The 23,344-nt window shown below is 38.4% G+C and overlaps 1 protein-coding gene across 2 annotated transcripts in view; it reads right to left on the bottom strand.

The window, feature by feature from the left end:
• Positions 1–23,344, bottom strand: part of GUCY1B1 (guanylate cyclase 1 soluble subunit beta 1) — a 37,414-nt gene that overhangs the window by 2,363 nt on the left and 11,707 nt on the right. For both annotated transcript variants that reach the window (XM_048942929.1, XM_048942928.1), the window contains exons 3-13: positions 22,953–23,053; positions 21,959–22,077; positions 17,081–17,278; positions 8,852–9,082; positions 7,915–8,031; positions 7,023–7,156; positions 5,929–6,126; positions 5,192–5,429; positions 3,809–3,949; positions 2,599–2,753; positions 2,176–2,302 (exon numbers count right to left, since the gene is read on the bottom strand). In XM_048942929.1, the coding sequence (XP_048798886.1) occupies positions 2,176–2,302; positions 2,599–2,753; positions 3,809–3,949; positions 5,192–5,429; positions 5,929–6,126; positions 7,023–7,156; positions 7,915–8,031; positions 8,852–9,082; positions 17,081–17,278; positions 21,959–22,077; positions 22,953–23,053 (1,759 nt within the window). The remainder of the gene's footprint in view (positions 1–2,175; positions 2,303–2,598; positions 2,754–3,808; positions 3,950–5,191; positions 5,430–5,928; positions 6,127–7,022; positions 7,157–7,914; positions 8,032–8,851; positions 9,083–17,080; positions 17,279–21,958; positions 22,078–22,952; positions 23,054–23,344) is intronic.

Raw genomic sequence — 23,344 nt, 5'->3', positions numbered from 1 at the left:
GATTACCACTGTTATATGCAGCCTATGAAGTGTCAGAAATAACAACAGTTCAGCATATCTTAAAGGAGGAAGCCTTAGTGCATTTTTCTGTTTGTGAACAGATGAAATGGTGCAGGGAATGGAAAAGAATGAAAAGACCATTACAAGATTATCTTCTTTCACTTATAAAATCACCTCTGAAACAACTGATTATCATTGTCATACACTTCATGAAGTTATCCTTCTCGTTTCCTATTCTCCAAAACTTAGTACAACAAAAAAAGAGATACCTGTGATGGGAGAAGTCCTTATGTGTATGAGAAATATATGCATGTTTGAATTTAAGAATATACGAGAAAAGCCTAACACAAACTAAGAGAGACTTTTCAAGTGTGCCTAAACTGTGATTTATAACTGTGTATTTTGTGCTCCCAAAAACCAGACCGACAATATTTTATTTTTCTATCATGTTTACCATTGTCCCTATGTTTCTCTCTACAAAGCTGCATTATTAGACAATAGTAACAGCAGGTACCTGTCAGGGCCGTTGTCATGATTGACAAAACCGGCTGTTTCACAAGCTCTCTAAAAAGAAGTTGCAATATTTAAAATTATAAACTTCTAGAGCCTTAAACACATGTGAAGCTGAACTAAGGAAAATATGCACCTGACTCAATACTCTTCCGAAGCTTTACATTTAACATTACAATATTCCCTGATACAAATGATAGGACGTAATTTGTAATGCAGAAAGAATAAGTCTAAGGTGCTCAGTTATGCATATTTCACATAAAAGTATGGATTTGAAAGAACAGTAGCCATGTGAAGTTACACTTAACCTTGATATAAAACAAAATCATACAAGTATGATCAAAAGTGGCACCCAGAATGTTAGCACAACTAATATATACTAAAATACAGACTTCAGCGGGGTTAAAATACAGGCTGTTCCCTGAAGTTTAATAGTGAGAGTTACTAGAGGGTTACCATAAAACAGCCAATATTCATACACTTGGCTACCAGTTGCATTAAATCTTTTCTAAAGGGCCATAATGGTTTAACAGTCTAAACTTCATTTTCAGAGGCACACAAGAATTCAGAAGTGTAATCAAGTCCCTGTGACCTGTACGTTCAGTGAAGGAACTGATGACTTACATCATTCCAATCAGTATTTCTTAGATTAAATACATTAGCTTAAAACTTTTTGTACTTTTACTTTTGGGCAGAATTCAGGCTGTGCATATCACTTTCACACTTTTTTTCTCCCTGTTTGCAATAGGTGGAATGTACACCTGCTAGGCTGGCACAAAGCAACGTGATTAAAGGTAAAACTTTGTAGTTTATTTCTGAGTCTGAATCTCATTGGTTTCTAATAGGATTTTGGTTACTACATGTGCAAACTTCTGAAATTATCACATAAGCTCAAAGACAACTTAGTGTTTATACACTTAGACCTTACACTTATAGACCTTAGTGTCTATACACTGGATGTTGTGTTGAGGGACATGGTTTAGTAGGAGCTATTGGGAATAGGTGAACGGTTGGACTGGGTGATCTTTTAGGTCTTTTCCAACCTTAGTGATTCTATGATTCTATGATTTTAGTGTTTGAAGAGCTTCACCCTATTCACAACAAGATTTAGTTTATATGTCAATCAGAAGATATATTTTTATTCTGTGAATTTCTGAATTAAGACCTTCATCACACAACAATTTGTGAGCAAGAAGATCCATCTGAGGTTAACAGAACAAACCACACATCAGGTTCAAACCTGCCTGTGCGTATTTGTTGGACTGCTGCCTAAATATCTGAAGGCACATTTATTCACTCACAGAAATGGTAAATTTCAAAGTGCTGATAACCAGGCATCGGTTAAACATTATATTACGGGCATTATATTGCAAAGTCTAGCACAGTAGAGAAATCTGTACATAAAGAGATATTTATATTTAAACACTGGCATTCCCTCAAGGACCTCTTGAAATATGAAAGTATTCCTTCAGGGTCTATACAAACTCCACAGACAAATTGTCAAGGACTTCAATGTGCTGTCAAGATAGTAAATGTTAATAAAAGTGTTGTACAAAACTGTTCGTTTCTTCCAGGGAACATTTAGTTTGCAAATGGATCTCAGTGGCTTAAATGTATTATACTTATAACTTGTTTAAAAGAAGAATACACTTTGGTTAGTCATACCTCTGTCTCTGTACTCTTTCGGGACAAAAACCAAACCTGCATTGGTTCTTTTTTACCCTTCATAGAAACTGGACCCCTGTATTCCAGGTGGAACTGAGGATCTGAATTTTCTGGTGTCATAAGACACCTGAGAATGGAAAGAGAAAAGATGTAATTGTATGCATGCAAACAATACACAATTTAAAATATTAAGCACAATTGTGAGCAAATCAATAGAAGCATCGAGTCTATCTCTAGATCGTTATTATATTTGCATACCAACAATCATGCATCATAATACAGTCTGCCATACAGTTTCATCAGAGCTCATGCACTTCAAAAGTGTGTTAACAATGCTATCAATTCCAAAGGCACATCGATGTTACACAGAAAAAGTGATTTCTTTTTAGGTGTCAACACCAGTAAGAATAGTGAATCGCTTACCTGTACGTATACTCAGAGACATTGATCTTTCCCTTTTCTCCAGTAGTTTCTGTCCTGCTTGTTAAATTGACAGTATTTCCAAACAGGCAGTAACGTGGCATCCTTTGGCCTATGACACCCGTGACTACCTCACCAGTATGGATTCCTATCGTTATCTTTAGAGAAGAAATAAAAAGGCTTCAGTATTCAAAATAAATGTAGCTTATCTCATGCTTCCAACTAAACACAGGTATTATGCAGTTTCTGTCTACTAGTTTTATTTCCGGTGCATTACTCTGGCTTCTTCAAAGCTCTGCATTTTGTATCACCTTTTTTTTTTTGTTGTTTTTTTTATTATTGTATTGCCATGACTCTGCCTCCCACATGAAAGAACAAACCTCATCTTTTTCCAACATGCACCACACCATGCTGCTGTTATATGCTGTAAAGTAAAAGAAAAGTGGAGAGAGAGGAATACCCTGTAGGTCTGAGTTTGATGAATGCTCAGAAGCTGCAGAAATCGATGGGTTAGACCAAGAAAAGACTACTGCTCACAAGAAAGGCCCTATATGAAACCTCCTCACTTCCTTGCTCACTGACAAGGTGAAATAGACAGACCTCAGTTAGGTCTTAGAGCAATAGATTGCAGCTAAATAACAATACGTATCACAACCAGTTATTTTGTCCTCAGAGCTTTTTGATGAAGACAAGTCAATGGAGTCTCACCAACTCGGTATTAATGCAACAGCATATTTAAAAAGCCCATAACGACAGAACTTCCACTAACATACATTGTTCTTGGAATCACTGCCAAAGCTACCTATGGAAATGCACTTTCCTATTTAATGCAATATTTTCCCATGCTGATGAGATCACAAGCATGACTGGAAATGCCAATGAGGGAATACTACTGTTGTATTCATTGAGATGGAAAAGACTCAACTAATTGTACTTGATGCAAAATGCAAATTTGTTGAATAGATTGGAAAGATCAGAAAACAAACATACATGATGAGGATCTAATTATTTAAATAGTTAAGCACAGCAACTGCATTTGAGGATCTGGGGAACTGCCAATACCACATCTACATGTGACTCTTCATATTGTTTATAGAGATCTATCTCAAAATAATTAATTTACATGGAAAGGGATTTTAGTATGATCATATTTCAAAGCACTATAATCATATAAAAGAATGGGCTCTTCATTCAAGCCCACACATTTACTAACCTGTACAGGCTCCCCATCAACTTGAACTTGGCCTGCTATTTCCATCATGTCCAATGCTAGGTGGCAGATAGATCGTGCATGATGAATGCAAGGCTCTGGTAGACCACTCACAGTCATATACTTGTCCCCAACTGTTTCCACCTGGCAAGGTACATATTGTTCCATTTATTATCATGGACTTCAGAGTACAATAAAAAGACGTAGCACTTCCTTTAAAGACTGTCCTTTCAAGTGTTTTCCCTATACTTACATTCAAAAAATCTTAATTCCAAAAATATCTTGTATTGATAAGAATTCATTATATTTCAACAACAAAACAAAGACAGTGATTAGGTGAACTTCAGTCTCTTTTTTGGAGTATTCCAGAATTTGTATAACCATGTTTATTCTCATTCACCCTTGATTTGTCTGGTGCAGGACATAACTTTAATTTAGAGTAAAAACTAGCAATGGATTTCACACATATAAAGACACAAGCATATACATATGCATGCTCAAAAAGTAATGCCTCGTATTTATTTCCATGGAAACTATAACAAAGAGCACAATAACACTATTTGATAAGAGGAAATTCTCAGCTACAAAACACTATTTTTCAACACAGGCACCACCATGAGCTATGCATTTTCTCCAGCAGTGAACAAGAGCCTCCATGTCACAATCATAAAACTTCCCCAGCAGAGGTGACCTTTGTCGTTGTCACCACTGCTGAAAAGCACCACCCACCAACCCACTGTGCTCACATCCACTGTTTGGTCTCCATCAACGTTCAGCAAGTGTTAATGAATGTCAATGGGTGCCATTTCTTCCACATGGAGGAATTCAATGCCACATCTTTGCTTCAAACACACTTCCATGTCAGACATCATTTTGCAGACTGCCCCTCTGCTGCCCTCTGTCACATGGCAGTAACAAGTAATTGGCAGAAAGGTTCAACATCTGCTGCCACACCATCAACATCCATCTCTGATGCCATGGGCCAACTATTTATTATAAATAGAAGGCATTCCTTTTGGAGCAGCCCTTGTATATACGGGCTACATATCTATCCACTTATCTATCTCCTACCATATCTGCAACTATACCTCAGTACTATTGAAGGAATAAAACTGAATAACAAATTATAGCTTACAGCTAGGAGGCCCAGGTATATGACTTAAAGCAAACTGCTTACATAAATTTTTACATCTTCTAAACGTGGAAGCAAATTAGTGTATCCAACTAACAGGTGACTATGCATAAACACTGCAAAAAACTATTGACTCACAGGGCAGAGAGAAAAACAACATACTCCTCTTTACATTCCAAAGGATGGAAAAGAGCAACATGAGAGTAGATTATTGAAAAATCACAGGCTAAATTACTTGAAAATCTACTGCTTACCTTGTAAACAAATGGATTCCTTCGTGAATCAGTTAGAATATCAAATCTCGTGTAAAGATCATTTAAAAGATTAACAATCTTCATAGCTCCCTCTCCAGAGGCATGCTTACTACAGAAGGCATTGAATCCAACAATGCCACTAAAGAGAATGGTGACATTGTCGTATCGCTTAGCTGGAACAGGACGCTTGTGTCTCAGCTCATTTGCCACCGACGGTGGTAGAACGGAATACAGTAATCTAAATTAGTCAGCAAGAAAGGCAAAGGCAAAACAGAAAGAATTTTGAGCAAGGTCTCTACATAACATAGACACATTATTAATTCTTCTGACAAGATTTGTTAATAGTGTCTTGGATCATTTTTGCTTACTGCTTGAGCGTTTCTGCCACATCAACTGGATGGCAGGTAAGAAAGTTTGCAAAACTATTTTAGGTTAATTAGCAAAGTAAAAAGAATTGCCAGTTCACTTCTCCTCTAGTGTACTTATAAAGGAAGGAGCTATCAAAACAGCCATTTTCATGTAGGCGACAGCCTACACTGCAGATGACACATGACTATCTAAATTAAGAACAAAACCCTTTAAGGAACTGAAGTGAAATGTTCTTTCTTGACTTCAAAATTATTGGCCTTGAATATTTTTTACGTTCTCCCAAGATTCTTTTATTTTATAAAGAAGGTACCTATAAATAATATATTGCTGTGACTGTTTCAGCTCAAAAATCAGGATTTGTATCTTACGTGTCTGTCTTTTTCTTTTCATCTTCGAGTGCACGTAGCGTGTGCTGCAGTCTGTCAGTGAGGATCTCAAGCTCTTGAGTCAGTTTATATTCCTCTCTGAACTGCTCTCCCAAAAGAACCAGATCACGGGTAGCATCATGCAATGGAATATCACTCAGATATAACCCTCTTCTGGTTAAATCATCCAAGTTCATAACACTACAATGCGAAGAGATAGACAGATGTGAGTAGATAGACAGGAGTATAATTAAGCTTGCCAAAGGAGCACTTAAACCTCACATGAACAGCAGAAAATATGAAATAGGAGAAAAAAAGTGTGCTTCTAAAAATCTGATGAGCTATATAAAATATTCCTTCCACAAAATCCTTGGAGTTCACTTGTGTTAAAACACAGCTCTTGATTTTACCTTTAAATATAGAATTCTCATGAGTTCCATGAACATACGTAATGCACGTTCTTCAGTGCACAAATAAAAGTGAGATTATGTTAAGGTAGCATCTTTCTGTCTTCAGCCACTCTGTACATCACTTTTATACACAAGGTGAACGTTTTATACACGTGGTGAACGTTGGGGGTTGGACTCTATGGTCTCTGGAGCTCCCTTCCAACCCCCACAATTCTGTGATTCCTACAATTCTGTGAAGTCTGGTGTATTGGCTCAATGAGCATTTAGCTAAAGCCCTCCATTCAATCCCTAATTCCAAACACTCTCTTCATAATCACTGCTGCTCTATTACACTAAAATTACTGAAAAAAAAATACATGAATCCACATAGGAAACCGAATCAGTGACATCTCTCAGCATTCTCAGAATAAGAAACAAACATCAAGACTTGCCAAACGTAGCTGAATAGAGGAATTCTCACTCATCCAAACTAAGGCAGTACATCCCAGTGCTTATACTGAATTATTTCATAAGCATCCAAGTTCCAATGTTCAATTGCTCCTCCCTCTTTTCATATAAACACAACAAAATCTATTAAATCCATACCCAAGCCAACTAATCTCGGTAACATTACTCTCATAGATATTCATAAAATCAGTAACTGTAAAATGAAAAGCAGCATTACACAACTCTTATTGTTTAAAGTACCTTGGTGAACAAAGAAAGAGAATGCTGTCTGCTTCAGGCAAGTAGATCATTTGCCCTTTCAGGCGTAAGCAACTGATTTCTGTGCCAGTCAACTCATCTTCACACTCCAGCTTCTCTACATCCAACAGCCCCTCCTGGTGAAGAAAAAAAAAAAAAAAGAATCACAATTACTTTATCATTGCACTGGTTTATGTGTTACTTCACAACATCTGTTTAAATGCCTTCACTATGAAGGTCATCACGATGTCTAAAATAGTTACACCTTATCTTAAAATCCAATTATCCCTTGAAAACAAAACACTGTCCTCACTTCAACACTGATATTCTGCCTCAGAGATTCAAATCATGGCATCTTTCCTTAATTTCAAGTTCTTCTTCTCTTCACAATAGTTTGACAAAAAGATTGTCTACTCTATGAACTTCATAGAATGCCTAAGAAGTATTGCTGGCTTCTCTCAGGAAGTTCTTTAGCATAGTAGGTGCAATTCTACATTCTACATTCATTGTTTCATCTTGCCTGTCTCCCCACTCCTGTTCCGTGTGAATGTATGGGCCCAAATGGTAACACATTTCGTATTTGCCTCCTTTGTCATAATTAAGTAAAACTAAGTGCAACAGCCCTTCCTTTCCTTCAGTAAATTGTTATGTATGAGTTTGGCCTCTTGCCAGGAAAGCCTCAGATGAGAAGTATATGTATTTCACCACTCCTGTTAAGCAGTTAAGTCAATTTAACACACTGAATTCAGATCTGTGATTTTTTTTTCTTGGCTCAAGACTCATCAGGATCCAGGCTTACTACTATGTTCTCTGAAGACTTCTGCTTTTTCCATACTGCTTTTTTCTCCCATGCCTGCTTACTTAAAGAAATGCCAAGTGAATATTTTCGAGTTACCTTGGTCCTCAGTACAAAGACTGTATTGATATGTGAGAGGATCCCATGGAAACTAATATCAATATGAGGCCGGACCAAGGAGAATACTGACAAAAGACTGCAGTTTCCTGGTTGCAGCTGAAATTTAAAGAAAAAAAAACACAAAAAGAAACAATTGAATTATGTTACAATAAAAGAATACATTGAATAATTATATTCAACTTGCTTAAATTACAGTACTGAATGGAAGAGAATATACACTTGATGCATTTCTCCATTAGAACACAAGGTTTTCAAATTAAGGATTTTACAACAAAAGTATCAGTGGCTTCAAAATGCAATTCTAGCCTGCAAGATGACTTTGTAAAATTGTGTTAGATTGTTTCATGTTAATTATCTGTCAAACTGTTCCCTAACTATAAAAAAAAAAGTAAGAAAGCTTTGCAGTCAAAAAAAGCTCTCCTCATTAGTACCATCCCTCAAACATGCTTTTCAATGATAAGCCATTTTCTCCAAGGTGTTGTCTGGTTGTAACGATCCTCATAGCCATCCTCAGTAGGCTAAACAGTTACAGCTGTTCAGTGAGTGACCTTGAGAAGAATTTACAAAGCTCTTCTTTCAAATTTTTCTGCAAAATCCAGAAGGAAATCACACACACACAAAGGCAGGAAAAGTGTTCTCCATTCAAGCGTATTCCTTGGTCTGTTACTGCCCATTACAGACATGATTTTTAAGGAACAGAGCTACTGTAGGTTAAGGGCTACTTTTCAAAGTCCTTTTTCAAACAACAGCAGCACAACACAGTAGATATTATACATGGGGATGTTCTTTAGACAGAAAATCCTGTTTTATCAATCTTTGGGGGAAAAAAATGAACAAAAACAACCCAACAAAAAACCACCTGCACGATCTAGTATAAGAACTCTCCATAACTATTAACGTGTAAGAATCATCTGACCTGTGGAAGGACTCTGTATATTGCATTGCCACACTGCGTGACCACCAGATCTCTGTCAAATATTATATGGAAAGGAAAAGCCTTGCAGAAAGTATATGGACTGATGCGAGACTCTTGGGTACCATTTTCTTCAAATCTGTCAAGGTCCTCATAGTAGTCCTCTTCTTTAGATTCTTTCTCTTCAATTAAAAATTGAATGTGGTCACATTCCTCATTCCGCTGTTGAATAACCTAGGAAAAATAAAGAAGGAAAAGATGAAAGACTAAAAACTTTGCTATTCAATATTAACCAGAATGTCACTATGAAGAAAAAGCTATATTTAGACCAGAAAAATCTTAGAACAGCATTTGTACCTTGAAAAATTCTGTATTCTAATAAATATGTCTGTTTTAGAAATTCTTTATAATTCCAGGGGAAGGATTATCCCCTAGCTGAGCTGCAGTTGCTCTTTGCATGAACAGTATATCCCTGAAATCTATGTTGCCTGAGTGAAATGCACATCCTGAAATCAGGGATGCAGGCTCAGGTTATGCTTGCTTTCATTGGTATGTGTCACGCAACAGGATTCTTCCTCTCCTTGAATGGACCTGTTGCAAGTCTTGAATTTCACAAGGCACTTGAATCCTTATTTTAATGAAAGCTGTTTGCAAGGCCTGCAACATAACAGCAAACAGTGCTTGACCAGAGGGTGGGCATGTCATAGCCAGCCAGAAGAGCAGCAGAGGGAGCAGAGCTCTGCATACACAGAGCCCTTGCCCAAGCAAGCAGTGCTGACTACAAGATCATGCTCAAAAAATAAAACTAGAAGCAATTACAGTCTTCTCAGAGTCACATTCTGTATTAAATTCCAGCAAAATTCACATCAGCAAAATCATAAATAAATGTCTTGAATACAGCACTTTGCTTCAGTAAATTTGCTTAGTCAAAAACTAAAAAGGATTATTTTGTTTCCAGGGAGTCGTATGCTGTAGTATAATTAAAGCTAATAATTAATAGAACAGCACAATTTACCTTGAGAGGCCAAACTCACCTCTTCTCAAGTCTAATTAGGTTTAGTGACTGGAACAGAACAATTCTATTTGTACAGTACTGTTAAACAGCAACTTTTTGGAACACGTTGCACTTTATTGTACTTCCATCTAAAGTCTGATCCTAAACCTATGAAAGCAATTAAAAAAAGGAAAAAAGGTCTTCTTAAAATCCCTAATGCATCCTAAGTCTGCCTTTTACACATTATCTGGTAACAGAGAACAACAGTTAAAATACAAAAAAAAAAAAAGTAGATATGCACAAACACTGATGTTTAGACTTTTTAAACACTTCTCCTCTACAGCCATGTTAGCTGGTATGCTGGGGAGTGGTGATACTTCATTTGTTTGTATTCACAAGCACGAAACAATATTTTATTGCTAAACGGTGCTTAATTTACGAAGCCGGTGTTCCTTCATCCTCTATTCGAATATAAAGGAAAGACAGGCTCTCCTGGAGGGCAATTCAGAGTAGGAAGCTAATTTAAGTGCTCTATGTAATGTGATGCACTAATTTTTCTATTGAGCACGTAACTTAGAGAAAGATCAGCCTATCATTTACTAACCAATGCAGGTACCTGAAGCTGGATGTAAGAACAAGTTCAAATGTTAATGATGATAATGTTTACTTTATATTAAAAACTCTGTTGGTAATCCACGTGGCAGTGTGTAGCAAAGATAAATGGGAAATTATCAGTTAACAAGGGGTAAGCCACAGAAAGAGGATACAGTAGTCATTTGAAGAAAATAAATCGCATGGGTTTATCTAGTAAAGCAGAACATAGTAGATGGCATCCTAGGTTTCTTCTGAATTCACAGCTTAAGGGTCTTCAACATCCTCCTCTTCATTTAAATCATTATCCCTGTAATTCAGAGAGTCTGTGGCCATACTGAGGATTGATAAAATGCAGGTTGCATCTTAGTTCTCATTTTCCCCTTACTCGTTAGCATACTTACTGGTTTTATTTCATTATTACTACTGTTATGGCCATGGGATAGCTGTGATTATACACAGTAATTTTTCAAATTATGCAGAACTAGTGCTAAAACTGATCTATTTTTACAGAAGATTTCTAGTCTTGAATCTTATTTCACAGTGTTGCTCTTGCCAGCAAAAAAATGCGTAATTTGGATAAAAAAGCTTCACCATCCAGCAATGCAGTCATGTAAGTTTAAAAAAATCCAATATTTTTCAGGAAATATTTATATTGACAGTACATGACCTTTCAGAGAAATTAATATCATCACCTCATGACCATATTAGTCAGAGGCTGCAGATGGGGCCGCACAAGAGCCAAGCAGAGGGGGACGATCACCTCCCTCTCCTGCTGGCCGCCCCTTTTTCATGCAGCCCACAACACAGCTGGCCTTCCGGGCTGCAGGCGCACACTGCTGCCTCATGGCCAGCTTCTCGTCCACCACGACCCCAAGTCCTTCTGCGCAGGGCTGCTCTCAAGGAGATCTTCCCCCAGTCTGTATCAATACCTGGGATTGCCCCGACCCAATGCAGCACCCTGCACTTGGCCTCGTTGAACCTCATTAGGTTCACATGGCCACTTCTCCATCCTGCCCAGGTCCCTCTGGATGCTTCCCTTCCCTGCAATGCATCGACTGCACCGCTCAGCTTGGTGCCATCTGCAAACTTGCTGAGGCTGCACTCGATGCCATCATCTGTCATTGATGAAGATGCTGAAGAGCACCGGTCCCAAGACTGACCCCTGAGGGACACCGCTTGTGACTGGCCTCCACCTGACACAGAACCATTGATCACAGCCCTTTGGCTGCATCCAGCCAACCAGTTCCTAATCCACCCAACAGTCCATTCTTCAAATCCACACCTCTCCAGAGGTGAGAGAGAAGGATGTGCTGAGGGACCATGTCAAAGGCTTTGCAGAAGTCCAGACAGATGACATCCATTGCCTTCCCCTGTCCACTGATGCTGCCACTTCATCACAGAAGGCCACCAGATTGGTCAGGCACGATCTGCCCTCAGTGAAGCCATGCTGGCTGTCCCAGAGCTGACACACTACAGGCCAACCACATGGAAACATGACAGATTCACAGTACAGCCACTGTGCCGGCTGAACATTATTAGTAATACTGATATGCTATGGACGGGGAAGGCTTATTGAGGTTTTGTTCTGGCCCTCCTTGCACAGGCTCTTATTAAGGGAAGCTACAATTTTATCCCTCTACAGGCTAAGTAAGCTACTGATTCAGCCTTAAATAACACCCAATTTCATGCCTTTGTTGCTCACTTCATTTATGCACTAGCTTATCTTTCTATCTTGTTATTTCATTAACCTCAAACAACTTAGACTTCTTCTCTGAGGCATTTGAGATACAGATAAAATTCAATCTTCAAAATTTAATGTATGAATGCACACATATACGTGCTGTGGTTTAACCCAGCAGCAGCTAAACATCACAGAGACTTTCACTCACCTCCCCCCTCTCCACCTCACTGCAATAGGTGGAAGAGGATCAGAAGAAAAAAAAATTAGAACTTGTGGATTGAGTAATAGGTAATTACTATTTACTAAGGCAGAAAAGGAAAATAAAAATAATAGTAATTATAATAATATACACACATACATATACAAAAGAAGTGACAGACAAGCAATTGCTCACCACCCTCTGACCAATGCTTATCCAGTCTCCAAGCAGCAGCAGCTCCCCTAGACAATTCCCCACCATTTTTTATGGTTTTTTTTTTATTATTATTTATTTTGGTATGATGTCTTATGGTACAGAATTTACCTTTGAACAGTTTAGGTCAGCTGTCCTGGTTCTGTACCCTCTCAGCTCCTTGTGCCCTCCCAGACACCCCTGCTGGCAGGACAGTAAAAGAAGCCAAAAACCTGAAACGTCCTTTGCTCATACAGCAGTGCTCAGCAACAACTAAACACCAATGCATTATCAACATTGTTCTTCTAAAGCCAAAACGTAGCACCATATCAGACACTTTGAAGAAAAAAATCAATTCTGTTCCAGCTGAAACCAGGATAATATACATGCATATATTTTGCCATCCTAGAAGATGAAAGCCATCCTAAATAAGATAATGAGATAATACACAGAATAAGTCAGACAATCTGCTCAGACATACCACATCCTCTGGGAGTGTTCTTGACTTATAGTGACATCCACAGTAATTAAATGTTTCCTTGAATAGCCAGGACTTTCATTTGTCAGGAAGTTTAAAATCAGCACTTCTGGCCATAACTTAACATGTTACATTTTTTTCCTTTCACTTTTAAGTAAGTCCAACTTATTTGATGAGATACTTACTTGGCAGAATGACCTGCCCTACAAAGCATGAAATAAACTTAACTAGGACGAAACTTTCCTATTGATAAGCTTAACTAGGATGGAACTCTCCTACTGTCTCGTTACGCCAGCCTAGTTTGCAAGCCATGGAATTTCAGCATCACTTCAAATATTACTAACGAAGCATCTATCAAATGCCTGGCAAATGAAAGTTCAGTGATAGAACTGACAAAGCCAGGAACCAAGCCTATTTCTTTTCATCTCTAGTCTCAGCTGAAGTGACATCAGCTCACCACGTGTAAGAGCACAGTCACCATAGAAACAGCAGTTAAAAATGGAGGGGAAAATCTCTCTGCTGTTTTCAAAGAGAATATATAACATCTTACTGGTTATCCACCTGTGCTTTTCAGAAGACGTAATTTCAATTTCAATTTTTTTTTTTTTTTTGTGTAGCCAAGTGAAAAATTACACTAATATTTCAGAGGGGGACAACTCAAACAGTTATTTTAAAAATGACTCTGTGGTTTATTTGCTGACCTTCACACGAGATACTTAATAAAGTAGTATCAATGTGTTACAGCAGGTATACTGAACACATGCTATCTATTAAAACTCCACTGATACTCCTGCAAGAAATGACTCAGTTACAAGCAGTTCCACAATACAGACTTGTATTGCAGCATTAGGAAGAAACAGAACGTTACTGGACAGAATATTTTTTCCTTTGAATTGTAAAGCTGAACACAAAGACAGGTTTTTGCCATTTAACACTGAATACAGGATAAAATTCTTGATCCCTTCTGATCAAAACTGACCATGCAATGCTACTTGATGCATTTCACTACAGCTGCTCCAGGGAGGTCCTGAGGCAAATCAGTTTATTGTGCAAGTGGCACCATGGTTAGCTTTGCACATCCGAGGTGAATTGAAGGGATGTCTGCATTTGTCACTTGGTTTTGAGGTGCAGACTGTCTCACTTTGCTGAACCTCTGAGTCTTGAGCTGGTGATGTTTCCAGGTGCCCTTGCATCAGAATTAGAGGCTGATTACGCTCTGTGATTTCCTTGTCTTCATACAAAGGTAACTTTTAATATATGGCTTAGTATTGCTTGTTCTCAATGACAAGTACCCAACCAGTTTTTAGGGCAGCTTCTCAGCAGGTCACATTCTGGCTTTGTTGTTTTGGATTGTCACTAGTAATGACAGCTAGAAATTACCATCTTGACAAGAATTTTCTCTAGCTCCCTTTCATTTACTACTGTAAACCATTTCTCCTGACAGTCTAAAATATAGATTCTGATAACCTGCTCTTACATAATAACAGAACTGCAGAAGTCAGTTTTCCCAACATGTTCTTTTGGCTTTGTAGGATTTTCCAACAATTCCTCATTGTCCTGTATCATTTGTAGTCCTGAGAGAATCTCTGTCCTGACTTCACCTTCACCTTTATAGACAAACAACCTCTGACAAGCGAAGCAAGAGAAGGTACAGCCAGAAGGCTGCTAACAGAGATCTTATGCCAATGTCAGTAACCAGCAATGCAAAGAAGTATTTTTAGTCCTTACACTGAGACAGGCAGAACACAAATATTTTTAGTGCATTCTGAAAGTCAGGAACGATTCTTAGGACAGTACTTACTGCAAAAAATTATATTAACTCTATTTAGCAAAAGTGGATTATGGTATCAGGGAAGATAAACAAATTGGATTTGAATTAATCAGTTGACTACTGTCAAGGTAGGCTTCCCTGGTTTAATGTGTTGCAACTGTGAATCCAAGTTTTAAAAAAAAAAATAACCTCCTTTTGGTACTAACAGAGTTTAACAGAGACAAAATCCGATCTTTTTCCTTCCTTGCCTTCAGCATACACATACCTTGGATGTTAAAAGGCATCTTTCCTGAAGGATGTCATTCTGGAAAAAGAGCTACTGTATGCCACAAGAACATGCATTTCTATGTATGCATGTCTACAGAGAATAGTTCTGGGTAAAAATGCAGAAAGAGGGTAAAAATTAAACATTCTTTTTTTTCCTATTTGGCCATTTCTCCAACCAAAGAAATAACCTAGGAAACAAAAGGCACAATGTATTTTTCCTCAATATTTACTTTGCTTCATGTGATCATGTGATTATTTAGTTTCTCTTTGCACCCCATTCAGCAGACACTGGAAACGCCTACAAATTAATTCCAGGGTTGTGGAATATCTGAAAAACAAGCAAACAGAATAGGATTGGGCTGCCATGCACTCCAGGGGTCAATACAGGATCCAGTCCTATTCAACTTATTCATAAATATTCTGGATGATGGGCCTAGACTGCTGGTGATATAAGGTGGGGAAGAGTATCTGATACGCCAGACGGTCACAGTGCCATACACAGGGACTGGACTGACTGACAGAAACTTAGTGATGTGCAAGAAATGAAAGCATGGACTCTGCACCTGGAAGAAGTAACCTTATGCACGTGCATACATTGAGGATTGCCCAGCTGAAATTTGCAGAAAAGGTCCTCGTGAACACCAAGCTGAGCACTGGTATTTTCCAACACGATCTTCCCAAGAAACTGACACTCAGATTGAAAATACAATTTGTCAGAAGTTTGTCCTGGTAGCTGTTTTGAACAACCTGGATTTATCCCCTGCCCCACTGATCAGTTTTGCCTCTGCACAACCCTGCGATGATGCTGGCAGAACTCCCTGTGACACATAAGAAAACTGAATAGCATAAGGGAACAGATACAAGTAAAAATAACCCAGAAAAACAAATGTTATTTTGAACTTAGTTCACTTCCTCCATCTAGTTTATTTTATAGCTCTGTAACAGCTGAAGGGATCAGTAGAAGAATCTGAATAAACAGGGACCAACAAAGAGGATTGTTTTAATTCTGTCGCATCCTTCCCTGACTACTAACACCTGCTGTAAATATGGATTTCTACCAAGCAGAATTTAAACAAAGGACATAAGTATATCATCATCACCATATAGCAAAAGCTATTCACTATAAACCTGAGCTTATAACAAGAAACTTGAAAGGCAAATACTCCAAGATTGCAGTAGTAATTACCACTGTCATGGGAGCCTTTATAAATCTCTTGCATAAGCAAGCAAACGATCACACAAAAATACTTTACAGCAATGACAGAATGAACATGACACTGAAGCATTCTTCTGACTTTAGGCTTCAGCCAGATTCATGCTAAAACAAAACATTATTACTTCAGCTGAAGTATACAATGTAACTCAGCTTGAAAAGTAGAATAGTTAGCAATAGCTGAAACAAAAAAAAGCTTGCTGTGCACATTTAGATTCTTTTCTACTTCATGTAAAGTATTTGAGTTGTTACACTTCTAATGGCAAGAAGTGTTTATACTGTTGGTTTCAGCCCATACCTGAAGCTAACCATGTGTTAGGTCACACACTGCTTTTATTCAGTTACTTATGCAAGGCCTGATGAATTAAATGTGTTTGCTACTCTGCACCACCTCAAAACAGGAGTCTCCCATTTCACAAGTGACAGCACTCGCATAGGTAAACTGCATGAGGGGGGAACACTTTTGCACTTCTGGGGCTGTAGCTGCCTATTCAGTCACAATCCCACCCTGCAGAAGTATCTGAACCACAAACATGTATTTGTCCAGGAAAGACCTCCAACGCAGGCCAGAAGGAGGACTCTGCCCTCCAGCATGGCATAATCAGTGTGCGTTGTTTTGAACTGCTCCTGAATGGGCCTGCCCACAAATTAATGCTGGCCTTCTCACCACATGACTGACCTGTTCTTAAAGCAACTCAAACAACAGCGGCTCTTCTCGAGTCAGTTCTTAAAGCCACCATTTCACAGAGGGCAGCAACAATTGCAGTGATTGTTTGCCATCACTTCTCTTTTCTTGACTTTGTTCTAAAGACATTTAAATGCGAACAACTCTTCAGGCATTACCTTCATATCTATTTCTGTACCGTGGATCTGCTGAGCTACTGTTTTGATGATTCCAATGACAATATCCTGCAGACCTTCCCTCTCTGAATAGTAATGCAGAATGAGTCCTTTCCCCTTCTCCGCATCAGTGCATCTGAAGGAAGGGGCTCGCATACCTGGGTAAATAGTAGCAAGATGGTCATGCAGAGCATCCAGGTTCTAGAAGAAGAAATTTAAAACATGATTATAAGACATTCACTTGTTAGCTTGGAACAAAAAAATAATAAAACATTTCTTGCCTAATCTGACTCCACCCCTTCTTGTTGGTCACACTCCCTTTGCTCTTGTTTTACTACTTCTAAAGCAGCCCCCAGCAGGCTTTTCAGAGCTCGAGGTGTTCTTTCCTCCTGCTGTGCAAACATTTGGACATGAACAGCAGGAAAGCTAGCACTATAAAGAATTACTCTAAGTAGTAAGAATCCATGCATTTCAAAACTACGGTGATTAAAGACTGTATGGGCTTCTCAAATCCAAAGCCCATTCATTTGCATCCTTTCCAAATTCAAGCCCCTGTAATTTCTTTGAATTTAGGCATCAAACATAAATAAGCATGTTTTCATAAAATCTTTCCCCTGTTGACAGTGAAACAACAGGCTACTTCTATCATTATAACAGTCAGACCAAGTTGACAGGGCCTGATCTCAAACACAGACTAAGAATAAGGAGAAAAAACAACCAACAGGACTCATAGAACATGGCTACTGTAAAAATGTTTCAGAAAATATTTGTTTAGAAAGGGAAAAAAGGTCTTTTATATTTTCAACTGATGTCTTGGACGTCTTATGTATTTTACTTCAAATTTTAATAAGACAAATTGACATCTGGAGAGGAAAAAAAAAAAAGTGAAATTGAGAGGCATATCTAACGAGGATAATAAAGAGAACAAAGAGATCAGAACCATGCTAAGAATATAGAGACAGCTCTGACTTTGTTTAGGAAGCAATTACCATGGCTCCAGCTTGCTGTTTGCTGTATAGAGTTCAATACACAGAAAGCAATCTGTTTTGCTAAACAGTGTTGCAACTCAAACAACTATTTATCTGTTATAAAACATATACACATCCTTTACATCCTAAGCCCAGATCATTACTGTATATTTCAAACGCAGTTCTCCCAACCCCCCACACAACTGCTATCACCAGATCCTGAATATTTTCATCTAGCACAATGGAAAGTGAGGTGAAAATATTTTCAATGTGCTGGCTGGCCCATTTTCCACCTTTCCTGAGCATCTGTCAATCATCAGATCCATGGAACTATACTGAACTTTGTTTCATGTGAGCTGTGAAGCACTTAAACAGCTGGTTCTTCTCCTGGAAGGTCTCCAGAGGAAATGAGGCTCTTAGAAATGAATTCTGTAGGATGTACCCAGACTGAAGCTTCCTCCTTCGGTTTTTTAGTTTGTTTCAAACTCATGTTTTTGTTGCTATATCAACACCTCCAAACTAAAACTTGGAGAGGCAACAGCAAGGGAGGTAATTTATTCCAGCTGTTAATGAGCATTCAGTTGCAAAAAGAAGAAAAATGTTTGAAGGCAAATCCTGTAAGATCATTACCAGGGTTCAAGACAAGTAAGTTGGAAGAGAGCTTGTGAGATGTGGATGAGAAAAGAGCAAGAACTCCAAGGAAGTGCCCTGAATCTCCTTAATTGCATTAAGAACTGTGTTTTTGGTACACAAGCTAAAGGATCAGCTGAGAATTATTTTGGAAACAAGACCCTTAAGGAGATGGAAATAGGAAATATGGAAATATCATGGAAATAGAGGGTAAACTATCAAGTTCTACAGTCATCAACATAATTCCAGAAGAAGTTAAGCACAGAATTTTATTGTATGGCTGTCTCATTATAAATATTTAAGTCTGGTGCAAGCATTGCTACAAATGATGGTAGCCACACTGTGAATGATCACTTTGCCACCCTACCACCTCATTACTGACTTTGTCCAAGAAACATCAAAGCTGAATGCCCTGCATGTGGCAGGGGGCTGGAGATTCATGATCCTGGAGGTCCCTTTCAACCATAGCTATTCTGTGATTCTGTGAATCCATGCAATTTGCTCTTTAGTCTTGAGCCACCAATCATCTAGAGCTGGGGACCTGTCCAGAATGTACTGCAGCACTTTTGAAGTATCCACTGCATCTTTTCTCCCCCATGCATATGATTATGGAGGGAGCAAAGTACTTATTATATGCAGTCAAGAAGAAGTAGAGATGTGCATCCAGATGCAGGCACCAACACTGCTCCAACATCCTGCCATTTAGACATTGTATCATTATCACTTCCAACAGCAACCCTATCTTTGCTCCCAGATTACTCAGATGAATGCCAGAGCTTGTGCTGGTACCAGAGACACTAATTCTAGAGCTTGTTAAAAGATGAAAGGATCTCCAAGCAGGAAGGAGCATGGACAGTAATAATAAATCAGGCAGATCCTAGACAGTCTTAAGGAGTTATGACTGGCACCTGAAATATAAAGACTCACTGTTCAGCTCCGTGCTGCACAGAGCATACGGAAACTATTGTATGAGAGGAATTAATCCACTTAAATTTACTGCACTGAAATGAGAAGCAAATAAATAGCCACGTAGATGATCTCCTGCACGAGACAGGACTAATCTCCACTCCAGCGTTTGATTTCCTTTCTGTAGAAAGCTACTGAATGTAACAAAAACACACTTGGAGTTGCTCAGGAGGCTTCATCTTTTCACGTTGCTCCTCCTCAGCACAGTGTCTTCTTTCAATATGATTTGCAATTTTTCCAGCCCTATGTTTTTCTAGAAAGTATAAATATTGGATTTGGTTGTGCTGTCTTCTTCCTCTTTCTTAAAGCCTGAAGTATCTGTGTTTCATTTATGAATAAACTAAATTATCTCTGAAATGTCAAGGAAAATAGAACATAAACATGAGATTTATTTTCACACACTTAAAAAACCTGCAGCCCTCTATAATTTTCACACATTCCTGGGCTTAATGCAGGTTTCAAGAAGATGATGTTTTTGGAATCATACCATATATTTTAAGAATCTGACAAAAAGTCAGCACATCAAACTCAATCTGCACCTATTTTAGTAAGTATATAAATAAGCTTCCTGACCTAATCTGTTAGAAGCTGCAAAAACAATAAATCATGGATAATGTTGATTTTCCATCATAATTAAAAGCTGAAAAGTACACTGCTGGCACAATTACTAATACCTGCCTTGTTAGAATTTACAGGGGTACATAATAACTAACGTCATCTTCTAGCACTGAAATGCAAACAAAACAGCCTAAAATACTTTAATTAGAAGAACATAAATGTATGCAGTTCACACTTTTACAGGGGTTTGGTATGTGCTACAAATGTGTCCATCATTATTCATGTTAGGGAACAGAAAGATGAGGATACTGGATGGAAAAGGTGATGAGAGAAAGGAAGAGGAAAGGACCAATGAAGCGTACTCAAAGTGATGGGGGAATTGGATGGCTGTATCTTTTTTTCCTGTCTTCTATTCTTGCTCAGCCCCAACCACAACTTCAGTACATCTTTAAAAACTACATTGATCCATATGCATCCTTTGAGAGCAGCCTATGGATGGAGCTATAAGGTACTACGGATGCCCAGTCCCACACAGACAGTGGTATACAGACCACACATTTGGAATGCATTAGATGGAACACACACATAACTTGTCTTTTGGCCCAGCAGTTACAGATCGTGGGATCTTTAAATACTCTGAGTTGAGAACACCCAGGAAGCTCTGCAGTGCTACAGGTTTCAGAGCAAGTAGTGAGATGCACAAAGAAATACCCCCAAAATACAGCAAAGTAGGCACTTTGCCCCTTTCACATTCTATTACTGGAGAGAATTTCAAGGGAAAAGATGACAAAATGCTGCTAAATTTCCAGTGAAAATCAATAGAGGTTCGACACAGCTATTTGGCAATCTCCTGTGAAATCTTCATCAGTTCAGTGTTTTTAAACTCATTGCAGCACACAGTTCACCCTTGAAGTGATCTATGTCACAAACACAAAACTATATTTGAAGCGAACAATCTTCAAGTGACAAAAAACAGAAGCCCATCTTTGCTACACTTGGAAATCAGGCTTCACAGAGGCCATTACACTTTTTTCCACGCTACTGAAAAATTACTTCCAGTTTGTTGTGGTTTACAGCACAATGTCACAATGTTCTGAAGTTAGGAAAGCACAAAAAAAGGATAGCTGCTCTATCCCACCCTCAGTTCACGTACAAAACAATTTCCTGTCTTAGAAACAAGCTGTGTGAGCCCCAGCTCTGTACATAACGTACAATTATAAATAACATCTATAATTAGTCAGAGAGAACTCTGGATAAGAAATATCCTACAGGTCTGAAGACCACATTTTCTGTTAATCTAAACATAAAGCCCTTTTAATTATGATGTACAGGCAGCCTGGTGTTTTTTCTATGTCTCTGATACTCCATGCTACCTATGAAAACTCCTGTTTTAACTTCTTCTTTATAACTTCAAATTAAATTTCAGATGTATGAATGCTTCTGTGAATGCCAGCTTACCTGCCTTCTCAACTCACTGCTCATGAAATCAAACAAAGAGGATTGTTCAAAGGGAAAAATGGTGCTTTAACAGGTAGATGAGTATATTAACCAAGAGGGATACAGAACAGCAATGCCAAAACTGCTAGGCAGAGGAAAGCTCTACAGAATGCAAAAACCAAGGCATATATCCTTCATACCTCTACACAAAATAAAGCTACACAGTACAACTTCTATTTCTACATTCCATTCTAGCCTGTTGGCTAGACCATACTCCTGTCTAGTCCCCTGTATCTGGAATAGTTTGGCATAAAAATCTTACCTGCAAAAATTCTCTAACATTTGAGCCCAGAACACGCAGAATTGTATCATAGCCAGATTCTTGACAAAACACAAAAAACATCTTCCCAAACATCTGAAGAATTTCCCCAGCATTCAGATCTAGTAAAAACAGGAAAACGTGTTTTAGTTCACACATTAACAATACCTAGACTGCACCCAGATCCAGAAGGCCAAGAATATGAGGACAAGAGTCAAAGTGCATAAAAAAGCAATGCATATTCAGTACATATTTAGGAATTTCAGGAGGATTTACAGGTTCCCTTTATGCATTTTGTCTATGTGTAGCAGTTTAGATTTTGATACAGACAAGGAAGCACTACTTGCAATAACTCAGCAACACCTGACTCTGGGGGGTTACTTCTGGCTTGCAACAGCATGAAACTACACCAGCTGCATCAATTCAACATGACAACTAGCTTGGGTCTGCAGATAAAAGAAAGCTGATGGGCATAATTATACCTTTTAAACCGCAGGACGACTGAAAATGAATGCTACCCAAATAAACAGCAGATATGAAATAAGACGTGTCACAAATCATTCTGTAACTCAGCATCTTTGATCAGCAGAGGTCAGAAAGAGAGAAGGACACAGAAGGCCACGGACTGCCATCACAGCAGTGGTTGAAATCCGGGTGTATTAGCAAGGTCGTTAATGTGATACATTGTTACTTCACGACCATTTTGTAACACTGATGATTTGTGGATTAGATACATTACTACAACTTAAGGCGGATCCGGGACTTAGAATACCACTTGGAAGTAACACAAATCACTTAAAGGAATAAAAATATTTGAGGTAAATAAATAACAATAAAATCCATTCTTCTGCTGTTGTTCTTAATCTCCGACCATTATTATGTGTTCTCATCCTCTGTGCTAAGTCCTGTTCCCCTCTGCAATGTGGACCTTCCTGTTGGTGGTAGTTTTCAATCTTACACGTAAGGACTGGTCAAAGAAGATATCCATATTACTTACTAAGAACCTTGCTTGCAGCTGCAACCAGATCATAGGTCTTGGAATCATCATATATTATTCTGACGAGAAACTGTCCTTCTTCATCCAGCTGTGCCTCCTTCCTATAAAGGAAACAAATTATTTTTGGTTGAGGGAGAAACACCAAATCTGTAAACTGGATATACATTGTTTGGTTCTACTCTTTTAAATCATGCAAGTCTGCAAGTTATACACTTAGGAAGTTATGTAATAAAGCTAAAATTATAACTGTCTCACACCTCAGGGTAATTAAGATACAACACCACTATCTTAAGAGCATCTGTGCTATGAAAATAATAATTAGCTGGAAGAAAATAAACATAACTTTTTGGTACAGGGCTTCCCAACAAAGTTGTAGAACTAATAAAGATAAA

This window comes from Lagopus muta, chromosome 4, assembly GCF_023343835.1.
Source record: "Lagopus muta isolate bLagMut1 chromosome 4, bLagMut1 primary, whole genome shotgun sequence".
In the NCBI taxonomy this organism is placed as follows: Eukaryota; Metazoa; Chordata; class Aves; order Galliformes; family Phasianidae; genus Lagopus; species Lagopus muta.
The sequence above is the reverse complement of the archived record's forward strand: the minus strand, read 5'-3'. Positions and strand labels throughout refer to the sequence as shown.